Source organism: Caretta caretta, chromosome 8 (genome assembly GCF_965140235.1).
Source record: "Caretta caretta isolate rCarCar2 chromosome 8, rCarCar1.hap1, whole genome shotgun sequence".
NCBI lineage: Eukaryota > Metazoa > Chordata > Testudines > Cheloniidae > Caretta > Caretta caretta.
In genome coordinates this window covers 18,307,674-18,320,470 of record NC_134213.1, presented here as the reverse complement: position 1 = coordinate 18,320,470, position 12,797 = coordinate 18,307,674, and the positions used below count along the sequence as shown (strand labels likewise).

The 12,797-nt window shown below is 45.4% G+C and overlaps 1 protein-coding gene across 1 annotated transcript in view; it reads left to right on the top strand.

The window, feature by feature from the left end:
• The first annotated feature begins 2,314 nt into the window (after nt 1–2,314).
• Nucleotides 2,315–12,797, top strand: part of LARS1 (leucyl-tRNA synthetase 1) — a 51,826-nt gene continuing 41,343 nt past the window's right edge. The window contains exons 1-3 of the mRNA XM_048859640.2: nt 2,315–2,416; nt 6,861–6,979; nt 11,852–11,939. Of these exons, the coding sequence (XP_048715597.2) occupies nt 2,411–2,416; nt 6,861–6,979; nt 11,852–11,939 (213 nt within the window). The 5' untranslated portion in view covers nt 2,315–2,410. The remainder of the gene's footprint in view (nt 2,417–6,860; nt 6,980–11,851; nt 11,940–12,797) is intronic.

Here is a 12,797-nt window from a genome sequence, read left to right as displayed (position 1 = left end):
CTGGGGTTGCAAGCTTCCACAGGGCTATTGCCACTCGCTTCTCAACTGTGAGGGCTGCTCTCATCTTGGTATTCTTGCGCTTCAGGGCAGGGGAAAGCAAGTCACAAAGTTCCATGAAAGTGCCCTTATGCATGCGAAAGTTTCGCAGCCACTGGGAATCGTCCCAGACCTGCAACACTATGCGGTCCACCAGTCTGTGCATTTTTCCCGGGCCCAGAATCGGCGTTCCACCACATGAACCTGCCCCATTAGCACCATGATGCCTGCATTGCCAGGGCCTGTGGTTTAAGAGAAGTCTGTGTCCATGTCCTCTTCACTCTCATCACCATGCTGACGTCGCCTGCTTGCCTGGTTATGGTGCTGCATATACTGCTGGATAATGCGTGTGGTGTTTAATGTGCTCTTAATTGCCAAAGTGAGCTGAGCAGGCTCCATGCTTGCCGAGGTATGGCGTCTGCACAGAAAAAAGGAGCAGAACGATCGTCTGCCATTGCTCTGATGGAGGGAGGGGCGACTGACGACATGGGTTACAGGGTTGGCTTACAGGGAATTAAAATCAACAAAGGGGGTGACTTTACATCAAGGAGAAACAAAAAGAACTGTTACACAGAATGGCCCCCTCAAGGATTGAACTCAAAATCCTGGGTTTAGCAAGCCAATGCTCAACCCACTAAGCTATCCCTCCCTCTGGTATTTCAGGCAGGACTGAATCTCTATTAAAGTTTTCAAGGTGCCCCTGACAGACCTCACCAAAACAACTGTCGGCCGTTGATTCACAGAGGCAGGGAGATGGGGTGGGGTGAGGGGGAATGAATACAAAACAAATCTGGGCTATTTCTGGTATTGATCCACTCCATCGATCTTTTACATCTTTGGCTGGCAGCAGATGGTGCAGTAGGACTGCAAGCCATCCACATCTCCTGGCTGCTCAGCAGAAGATGGTGCAATAGGACTGCTAGCCATCCTCATCTCCTGCCTGCTCACCATAAGATGGTACAATAGGATTGCCTGCAGGACTAAAGAGAATGATTTGGTCGAGTCACTCCTAATTTAGTCCCTGCACCCATGTCTGCCCAGGCACTCCTGACCAACCTTACCGAGGTGGCCAGAAGCACCTCGGACATGATGGGATGGTTTTCAGGCCTATTGCACAGTCTGTTGCCACAAGGCAATGGGTTGCTGCTGCTGTGTAGCAATGCAGTACCACGTCTGCCAGCACCCAGGAGACATACGGTGACAGTGAACTGAGCGGGCTCCATGCTTGCTGTGGTATGACGTCTGCACAGGTAGTTCAGGAAAAAAGGCGCGAAATGATTGTCTGCCGTTGCTTTCACAGAGGGAGGGCCTGACAACATGTACCCAGAACCACTTGCAACAATGTTTTTTGCCCCATCAGGCATTGGGATCTCAACCCAGAAGCACTGCACAGACACTCAGGGCTGTGGCAGGGATAGATGCCTCTCCCCCTGCTGCGGCTGGGGGAGAGGCGCCCCTGCCCCGACCCCAACCTACACCCAACCCAGCCCCGGACCTGCCACGGCTGGGGGAGAGGCACCTCACCTTACCTCACCTGCTGCAGGGAGAGAGAGCTGGGGGGAGTCCTCTCTCCCCACTGTAGGTCCAGGGCAGTCTACACCCCAAACCCCTCACCCCCGGCCCCACCCCAGAACCTACACCCCCAGCCGGAGACCAGACCCCAACCTTCTGCCCCAGCCCTGAGCCCCCTCCCACACTCCAAACCCCTCGGCCCCACTCCCGCCACATGAATTTTGTTATGTGCATTGTTATGGAAGTGCTGTGTCACACATCACCTCCATATCGGTGCACATAACAAAATTCATTCCACACATGCATGGGAAAATGAGAGGGAACACAGCTTCTCCTCTGGACTGCCTCCAGTTTGTTCACATGTGCGGTTAGCTGCTCAGTGCCCAAGAGCAAGGGGCCCTTGGTGCAGACACTGACCCCTCTGCTGGGCTGGACACTAAATTCACTAAGCGAGAGTCCAGGCTCAGGCAATCACTAAAAATGGCCAAAATAAAGACAAGGGGCAACAGGAACCCCAGTTCTACCCTTTCCCCTAGGCCCAAGCACTAAGGAGGGGCAACTTGATACTCCCCTATCTTTGCGGGTTGGTATAGCCCAATGATGGGCATGATGGGACTTGTAGTACCACTGCGAGGCCTCTGGGAGCTACACGTCGGCCAGCCGTGCTTCCGTCGGCGCGAGGATATCTGGGACCTGTAGTCTTCCAGCAGCTCCTTCAGCATTAGATTGGCAGCGTGGAGAACTACATTTCCCGGGAGACCTTGCGGTAGCGCTCTGGCCTTGTGCTTGGCGGAGTGCGGCTGGCAGCTGGGACAGCGTGGAGAAGGCTGCGGAGGCCAGCTGGGGAGTCGCAAAGGATAGGATGATGGTGAGTATGGGGCTGTGTTCCGGGGGCACCACGGGCAACTGGTGAGAGAGCGAAAGGTTGGGGGTGTATGTGCATTGTCCACAGGGCGAGAGGCTGGGGATGTGCATCGTCTCACAGGGAGAAGGGCTGGGGCTGTGGACTCCCCATAGCGGGTAACTATGACAGCAGGTTTCAGAGTAGCAGTCTTGTTAATTTGTATTCGCAAAAAGAAAAGGAGTACTTGTGGCACCTTAGAGACTAACCAATTTATTTGAGCATAAGCTTTCGTGAGCTACAGCTCACTTCATCGGATGCATTCGGTGGAAAATACAGTGGGGAGATTTATATACACAGAGAACATGAAACAATGAGTGTTACCATACAGACTGTAACGAGAGTGATCAGGTAAGGTGAGCTATTACCAGCAGGAGAGCGGTGCGGGGTGGGCACCTTCTGTAGTGATAATCAAGGTGGGCCATTTCCAGCAGTTGACAAGAATGTGTGAGGAACCGGGCGGGGGGAGGAATAAAAGTGGGAAATAGTTTTACTTTGTGTAATGACACATCTACTCCCAGTCTTTATTCAAGGCTAAGTTAATTGTATCCAGTTTGCAAATTAATTCTAATTCAGTAGTCTCTCATTGGAGTCTGTTTTTGAAGTTTTTTTGTTGAAGAACCTGCCACTTTTAGGTCTGTAGTGACCAAAGAGGTTGAAGTGTTCTCCGACTGGTTTTTGAATGTTATAATTCTTGACATCTGATTTGTGTCCATTTATTCTTTTATGTAGAGAGTGTCCAGTTTGGCCAATGTACATGGCAGAGGGGCATTGCTGGCACATGATGCCATATATCACATTGGTATATGTGCAGGTGAACGAGCCTCTGAAAATGTGGCTGATGTGATTAGGCCCTATGATGGTGTCCCCTGAATAGATATGTGGACACAGTTGGCAATGGGCTTTGTTGCAAGGATGGGTTCCTGGGTTAGTGGTTCTGTCTTGTGGTGTGTGGTTGCTGGTGAGTATTTGCTTCAGGTTGGGGGGCTGTCTGTACACAAATCAGATGTGAAGAATTATGACATTCAAAAACCAGTCGGAGAACACTTCAATCTCTTTGGTCACTCGATTACAAACCTAAAAGTGGCAATTCTTCAACAAAAAAACTTCAAAAACAGACTCCAATGAGAGACTGCTGAATTGGAATTAATTTGCAAACTGGATACATTTAACTTAGGCATGAATAAAGACTGGGAGTGGATATGTCATTACACAAAGTAAAACTATTTCCCATGTTTATTCCCCCCCACACTGTTCCTCACATGTTCTTGTCAACTGCTGGAAATGGCTCACCTTGATTAGTGCTACAAAAGGTTCCACCCCCCGCTGCTCTCCTGCTGGTAATAGCTCACCTTACCTGATCACTCTCGTTACAGTGTGTATGGTAACACCCATTGTTTCATTGTCTCTGTGTATATAAAATCTCCCCACTGTATTTTCCACTACATGCATCCAAAGAAGTGAGCTGTAGCTCACGAAAGCTTATGCTCAAATAAATTTTAGTCTCTAAATTGCCACAAGTACTCCTTTTCTTTAAGACAGCAGGCTGCGCTCTGTATGGGGATAGCCATAGAGGTCCATACAGTCTCTTTATCCATCAGGGGCCTGTGGCATGCTCCATTTCTTGTCATGCCTTCTGTCAAAGGATCTCAAAACAATTTTCTACCATTGATTCACTGAACTTCACAAGGCCTTGTGAAGCTGTTGTTCTCTCTCTTTTAGGAAAGGGGAAGCTGGGGCACTGAAAGGTTAAGTGAATTGCCCAAGGTTACAGAGTGGGATGGTAGCAGAGCTTGGGAAAGAAGCTATGTTGACGCCTAGTGCTGTGCTTTAACTAGCATATGGCATGTATGCTGTTGCTCGACTTTGGCCTGTCAATATGGCACATGCATTTAAGGGGTTCTTCCTTTTTAGGCTGTCCTGCCAGAGGATTTTTGTTTTACATTGTAGTGACAATTATGCCATGGTGCTGGAAACAGTACCCAAAGCTATCTAGGATTGGTATAGTACTATAGTCAATGTCTTGTAAAATGCAGGACAGCTTCAGTAAAAATTGGCACTTTCCCTTGAAAGAGCAGGCAAGTTTACTTAGACTTAAATTTTGGCAGTTATAAACATTTTTATAACAAAATTTAAAAATAAGAACTTGGTTTATCTTTTCTCATTGTGTAAGGCAAGTATTCTCAGCCCCCCAACATGCTGTAAAAACTCCATGGCCCACCTGTGCTACAGTAACTGGTTTTCTGTGTATAAAAGCCAATGCTGGCATGAAGGGGTAGCAACCAGGGCAAATCGCCTGGGGCCTCATGCCACAGGGGCCCCTGCGAAGCTACATTGCTCAGGCTTCGGCTTCACCCCGGGTGGAGGGACTCAGGGCCCTGGGCTTCAGCCCTATGCAGTGGGACTTCAGCTTTCTGCCCTGGAGCCCAGTGAGTAGAACACTGGCCCTGCTTGGTGGACCCCCTGAAACCTGCTCTTGGCCCTGGACCTCTGGTTAAGAACCACTGGTGTAAGGTCCATACACTAATACGATATTTGGGATATCACTGTCCGTTGCATGGACAGTGGAAAAATATTGTTAAGAGATTATGAGTATCCATTTTAATCTCAAATATAGGGATAGTTCTGTATCAAGCATAGGAGAACAAGAAGATGTCAGTAGATAGGGTAGATTTGAAACATTTCATCAGGTTATGTAATCCCTTTTGTATGGTTTATAGTCATTCTGTGCCTTTCGAAGGCACCCTTTTATTTCAGAGGTCCCCAAACTGTGGAGTGCACCCGCTAGAGGGGGTGCAGAGGAATGTTCTGGGGGGAGGGCAGGGCATGGGTCAGCCCCCACGAGGGGAAGTATATGCATATATTTTTAAAATGTATCAATGTTCGTTGCTTATAAAATAATGCAACTTAGTTTATTAAAACCTTTTAGCCAAAGATCTTATACTTCACATACAATAATGCAAGCAGATTCTGCTCTCTTGCACTTTTAGGAAGTATTATTTCCATTTCCTGTATGGGAAAATTGAAGCACAGTGAAGTCTAGAGATTTGTCCAGCGTTACACAGTGAGTTACTGAGAGAAATAGGAATAGAGAGGCATGACTTGTCGTCCCTTTTTCTAACCGCTACTTGTGCTACTTCCCACTAGATCCAAGCTGTTTGCCAATACCTAACTCATTACTTGACTGCAGCCATGGTGTGCTTATAACAGGCTTTCTTTGAGGCACATTTGCAAGGCCCTTTGTATGCTACTGATGACTACATCAAGCCTTCTGTCTTGGAAGAAGAGTATTTATTCCTTCCTTTGAGATTTTTGGTTTTATCACATGATTAAATCTTAGGGGTACAGCCATACGTGGATCAATCACTCCTCACAATATCCACATGCTGAAGCTTGTTCAGGCACTATGGTGGCAGGGAACAGTGTGTTCAAGAATTGTCACTCATTAACATGAGGTCAGAGCAACAGTGAAGAGCAGTAATATTTTAAATTCAATAGAAAACCAAAGTTACGTTAGAAGTATGGTGTACAAGGCTGGTGAGATCAATCAGCAAGAGCTAATGCCTGTCTGTGGCATAAAGTAGAGATCAACTTGAATCAGTTTGGAAAGAACGTAAGTGGTTTTGGATTAGCTGTTACAATTTATTGTCCAAATGGTTCCTTTGTGCCGGTGCTTTCATGTTTCATGCAAAATAAACCAACCTGTATTTTTATTTTTAAACTTCCTAACTCCTCGGTCTTTAGGGGCACAAATTGAACCAAACCACTTATGGTTTGCTTTGTTTTTTTTCCTAATGTTGGGGGTGGGAACTCTGTAATGCACAAGTCCATGGTAATTTAGTTGTGAAGTAAAGACAGATCATTTAGCAATAGGGCTCCAGGACAGGAGGCTTAATTGCAAGTGGCTTCCTAAAACTTACTTGGAGCTAATATAGGGCAGCATGGTTTAGTTATCTGAGCACACGGCAGTGCATTAGGAATTTAGGAGTTCTAACCTAATGCAAATCACTCATCTTTATTTGCTATCATGGAAACTGAGGTAGAAAAGTTAATGGTACTTCATTTAGGTAGCGAGTTGGAGGATTCGTTAATATTTATAGTTGTGCTTTGCTGATGTATAGAATTATCTGAGTCCTAAACATTTTACAGTATTCACTGAATTTTAACCAGGTGACACGAGTTTTAACCTTTTAAAAAAAATCTTAGGAGAATAGGAGACATATAAACTTTTTGATAGATGGCAGAGTGCTACAGTTTTGTGTACTCCAGAATGATGATTGGAAATCTGAGATACAGTTCCAATGTCCAGTTACAGAATGAATGCAGAACTGTTCTGTGGTATAATGAGTGCAGAAATATGGTAAATGGTTGGCCAACTGGCTAGATTTTTTTTTCTCTTGCATTTGAATAGGAACGGAAAGGGACCGCAAAAGTGGACTTCCTGAAGAAAATTGAAAAAGAAATCCAGCGGAAGTGGGATGATGCGCGAGTGTTTGAGGTTAACGCATCTGATATTGGGAGCCGGACAAGGTAACATTTTTGTGTGGGGAGGGAAAGCTTCTAAATAGAGCTGGTTGGAATTTCTTTGATGGAAATTTTTTTTGGTCGAACGCTTCGTTTTTTTTTCTATTTTCCAACCACTTTGTTCTTACATAATCCAAAATATTTTTCTGTTTCTACATTATGTGGGAATCCCCGTTGCTGACAGTTTGTAAAGCAGTGGTGCATGTATGTTGGCTGAAATACCAATGAGCTGAAAGAAATTTCTTCCATTTCCTTTGTAGCAGCAGATGCTGCTGAGATCAGTGAGTGAGGGTGTTTCTGAGATCCCCTCTGTGACCAGATAACTTCCCATATTTTGTTGTCCTGGTAAAGATTTGTTTGTCTTCATATTTCAATATGAGGCAGTCTGCAGTTCCTGCAAAACTACTCCCTGAATCAGATAATTGGCGACCCAAAAGGGGCAAACAATCTCTGAATGCTAAGAGAACTAGTGCAACAAACCATGTGTGGTTATTTTCCTTGTTCAGATTTCAGGAGGATATATGGGGCAGCTGCAGTCCACTATCTTTAATATTCATGATGTTATCTTCCCAAAAGGTCATGGATTTAAATCCCCAGAACTACTAATGTTTTAAAGTTTCAGACTGCAAAGGAAAGGTACAGGTCAGCACTCCATAGACAATTTTACAGTAATAAATCCTTTGATCTGGAATTCCATGGGACACGATGGTAACATACAATCATTCTATTCGTAAATGGAGTAAAATCTGCTTGCTAAATTGAAGCTGTTTATACTTCTAGTTAGCATACAGTTCTGTTTATTTTGGGGTTTAAGGTCCTATGGCTTTAAACTCTTGGCACTATTTGTAAAAGTTAAAGTAGGTGAAACGATCTAGAACTACCCCAAAACAGAGTTTCCATGTCACTGGTGAAGCTGGGAAGGTCTCTGCAAACAGCTTGTCCTTGAATAGCCTAATTAGGAGTCAACCAAGTCACCAAATAGAGTATGCCTTACATCAGAGGTGGGCAAACTACGGCCCGCGGGCCACCTCCGGCCCGTGGGACCCTCCTGCCCGGCCCCTGAGCTCCTGGCTCGGGAGGCTAGCCCCCAGCCCCACCCCTGCTGTCCCCCCTCCCCTGCAGCCTCAGTGCACCGCGCTGCCGATGCAACGCTCTGGGCAGCTGGGCAGCGCAGTTGCAGAGCTGCGGCCTGACCCGGTGCTCTGGGCGGCGCGACTGTAGTTCCACCAACCACCGGCGCTCCAGGCAGCGCGGTAAGGGGGCAGGGAGCGGGGGTGTTGGATAGAGGGCAGGGGAGTTTGGGGTGGTGGTCAGGGGGCGGGGATGTGGAGAGTGATTGGGGCGGTCAGAGAGCGGGGAACAGGGGGATTGGATGGGGCAGGGGTCCCGGGGGGGCGGGCAGTCAGGAAGGAGAGGGGGAGTTAGATGAGTTGGCGGGGGGCAGTCGGGGCAGGAGTTCCAGGGGTGGTCAGGGGACAGGGAGAAGGGGTGGTTGGATGGGCCAGGGGTCCTGGGGGGCAAGTCAGGAATGAGAGGGGGGGTTTGGATGGGGAGGCAGGGGGCAGTTGGGGTGGGAGGGGTCTGGAGGGGGCAGGGGGTGGTGGGTGGGGTAGGAGTCCTGAGCGGGCCGACAGGGGGGTTGGGTGGGACTGGGGGGCAAGAAGTGGGGGTTGGATAGGAGGCGGCGGTCACGCCTAGCTGTTTGGGGAGACACAGCCTCCCCTAACTGGCCCTCCATACAATTTTGGAAACCCGACGTGGCCCTGAGGCCAAAAAGTTTGCCCGCCCCTGCCTTACATTGTACTGAGCTTGAACTCTGATAGATCAGCAGGGGGAGCGAGTTATGAAAGTGAGGGCCTTCTGCTGCCATTCCTGGATTCAGTCCTAGAAACTGACAGCAGGAACATCCCTATCAGTCTTAAATGCTACAATGAGATATAAGGTTTCATAGATTCACATTAATAGATTGTAAGGCCAGAATGGACCATTGTGATCATACAATCTGACTTGCTGCATAACACAGGCCATAGGACTTCCCTGAATTAATTTCTGTTTAAAAAATTCCAGTCTCGATTTGAAAATTATTGAAAATGAACATTTAACAGTCCAGAGAGCCCCTCAGCCAGCTCTCTTAAAACTTGAATGCAAGTTATCTGCACATGCTGATTTAAAAATCTCTAACTTTAACAGCTGCTGTTTAACATGCTCCTGAGTTATTGTTGGAATGGAAAGTGATATGACTACATCATCAGGCTTTTTTCCAAATACAGAACAGAAATATTTATTGAATACATCTGCTTTTTCGTTTTTATTGTTGACAATTGTCATTTCCATATGGTAATGGACCAATACCATTGTTCTTAATATAATTAGAAAAACTTCTTTTTGTCCTTAATTCTGCTGACTATACATTTTTCATTGTGCCCTTTTGGTTCCCTTATTAAATTTTTACGATGCCTAGTTTCTAATCTATTTTAGTTGCTATCAGTGCTCCATTTCTTCCACTTGGTATATGTTGTATTTTTTATTTTTGTATAGTTGTTTTCACTTCCCCTCTAAGCCTGGTTTTTTAACCTGTGTAGCCTTCTGTCTTGACTGTGGCTTCATGGGCATTCAGTAAAATGTTCTTAAACGGTTCCCAATTATCATTGATATTTTTGTGTTTAAATTCTTTCCCACAGCCAGTTTGGCTCGTAATTGTTTTCAGCTTTGTGAAACTGACTTTTTTAAAGCACCCAGTATATAAAATACTAGTTTGGCCTTTTATTCTGTTTGCACAGAAAAAATCAAGTATTGATTGCTTGTACCTACGCAACCTCTAATTTTTACTTCTGTGATCAATTCTGCTTTATCTGCCAGGATGAGGTCTAATTATAGAATTCCCCCTGCTGAATGCAATACTTTCTGAGTTAGGTGAGAGACCACCTCCCTGTTACTTTAGTCCCAGAATAGTCAGAACTCTAAAGACTATAACTAGGGTCCTACCAAATTCATGGTCCATTTTGGTCAATTTCACAGTCAGAGGATTTTTAAAAATTGTAAATTTCATGATTTCAGCTATTTAAATCTGATATTTCATGGTGTTGTAAATGTAGAGGTCCTGACCCAAAAAGGAGGTGGGTGTGTGTGTGGGGGGGGCACAAGGGTATTGTGTTTTTTTTTTGTTTTTTTTTTGTGGGGGAGAGGGGGTACTGCTACCCTTACTTCTGCACTGCTACTGTTGGCGATGCTGCCTTTAGAGCTGGAGAGCGGCGGCTGCTGGCCAAGAGCCCAGCTCTGAAGGCAGAAGCCACTGCCAGCAGCAGAGCAGAAGTAAAGATGTCATGGTATGGTATTGGCACCCTTCTGAGCTGCTGCCTGCAGAGCTGGGCCCTCAGTCAGCAGCCACCACTCTCCGGCCGCTCATCTCTGAAGGCAGCTTTGCAGAAGTGAGGGTCATGTGGTATGGTTTTGCCATCCTTACTTCTGTGCTGCTGCTGGTGGGGTGCTGCCTTGAGAGCTGGGTGCCTGGCTAACAGCCGCCACTCTCTGGCCATCCAGCTCTGAAGGCAGTACAGAAGTATGGGTGGCAATACTGCAACCCCCCCCCCCCCCCAAACTGCCTTTTGGGTCAGGACCCCCAATTTGAGAAACACTGGTCTCCCCCATGACATCTGTTTAGTATAGGGTAAAAGGACACAAAAGACCAGATTTTATAGGGGGGAGACCAGATTTCACGGTCCATGATGCATTTTTCATGGCCGTGAATTTTGTAGGGCTCTAACTATAACCAACAATTTGAATTGTACCTGTAAGCTCTGGAGACATATCAGCAGAACATGACTTTGGTCTTTTGCGAAACAGAGCCTGGAACAAAAATAAATTGTCAACTAAAGTGAAAATCTGTATTTATGAGACATACGTTTTATCCACTCTTCTATATGGCTCAGAAACATGGACAACTTATGCTAAACTTACCAAAAGACTAAATAGTTTTCATATCCGATACTTTCGTAAAATTCTTCAAATAAGATGGCAAGACGGGGTGACGAATGTGGAAGTGTCAAATTGTGCTGGTATGTCATTTCCTGCAATAAAAGAAAAGGAGTACTTGTGGCACCCTAGAGACTGTTGATTAGTAAGAAAAGACTCAGGTGGCTTGGACATGGCAAGCGAATGCTGGATTACGTGATCCTAAAGAGCATGTTCTACTCTGAAACTTGTGAAGGGTCCAGAAAGAGAGGCAGACCGCTGCACAGATTTCGGAATGCTTGCAAAGATGATTTAGTATCCTTTGGAATCTCTGTGAATGATTGGGGAAAGGAGTGCAGGATGCTGGTTGGTGGCGTCAGCTTGTAGATAGAGCGAGGCGGACTGGATCAAACTTTGTGATGACCGATTTCAGAGAAGGAAAGGATCTGCTGCTCGGATTCAGAGCATTGCTAGCGCGTGGGTGTGACCGGACTGTCACTTGCGGTTCGGACTTAGCAGCCATCAAAGAACTCATCGGCTCATACACCACGCTCTGTAAAGAGCGTCAGTGCCATTGTTGCAGGTGGGGAAACTGAGGCCTAGATAGGTTAAGTAAATGACTTATCCAAGGCTACACATCAAGTCACTGGCATAACCAGGGTTAGAACTCAAGTGTTTCTTGGTTCTTTGTCCACTGGAAGATGCTGCGTCTAGTTACCAGCTATTTTGTTAGAACAGTATTCAGTTTATTTATGAAGAAATTTTGCTTATTACCAAATAGAGGTTGTTACTGGGGACACTTACATTATCGTAGTTGTTTAATAGATTCATTCATTTAAAATAAGTGGTGCTAGTCTCTTATTCTGAAATTCACTTTTAAAAGTTAGTTGTGGTGGTGTTTTAAACATCTTTTTAATCCTTCCTCAGTAAAGGGAAGTACTTTGTCACCTTTCCATACCCATATATGAATGGTCGCCTTCACCTTGGACACACGTTTTCTTTATCTAAATGTGAGGTAAGAATTTCTCTTTCCTAATAGCTTTTTATTTTAATGCCTCTTCAGAGCAAATGTTATTGAGCCACCAGAGTGCCTCACTTATTATTCTCTTGTCTTAGTAATAACAAAGTCTTAAAATGCCAAGTTTTCTGTTTTCTCTGCATTTTAATGTCTTGGTCCTTACACAAGGTGACACCAGAGTAACCAGCAAAAGTAAAATGTTTATAATCCCAGCAGATTGTGAGACGTTGGACCTTAAAGCCAGATCATTCTGATTATCCTGTCTTGTATTCTTTGTACTCCTATTTCAAATTCGTCATGATTTTTAACAGCTGCTTTCTTGAAGGAGTTAGAAGATTAAGGTCTGAGATTTCCAAAGAAACCTCAACGCATCTTTCTTTCATGCAAGCTCTAACACCCACGTCCAAGTGTTTTTAAATCCTAACAGCTGTGCATGCACAAAATCTGCCATCTGTGTGCATATGTGTTTGTGCACAGACCTGTTCATATCCAAAAGTAGGCTATTTTCTGAAATTCGAAAACTAGAGAGATGGTATAAAACAATGATTTCTAGTTATACTGGTTTTCATAGTAGTGTCTGCTGAAATCCTACTGGATTTGAAGCGTGGATGGCATAAGAGTCGCCATAATCACAACTGAAATATTTTTTCAAAGTACGATGTTTGTGACTTCCTGGGCTAGAGAAGAATGATACATAATGGGGGAAAGAGGAAAGCTGGAATTCTCATAATGGTGCACAACATGAATTCTATCCCTGTAGTTCTGAGATCACATCTTAACTACCATTTGATCCTTCAGTTTAGCAGTGTCTTTTTGGCACTCATACAGGCTGAACAGACCATGTCTTTCATGAAT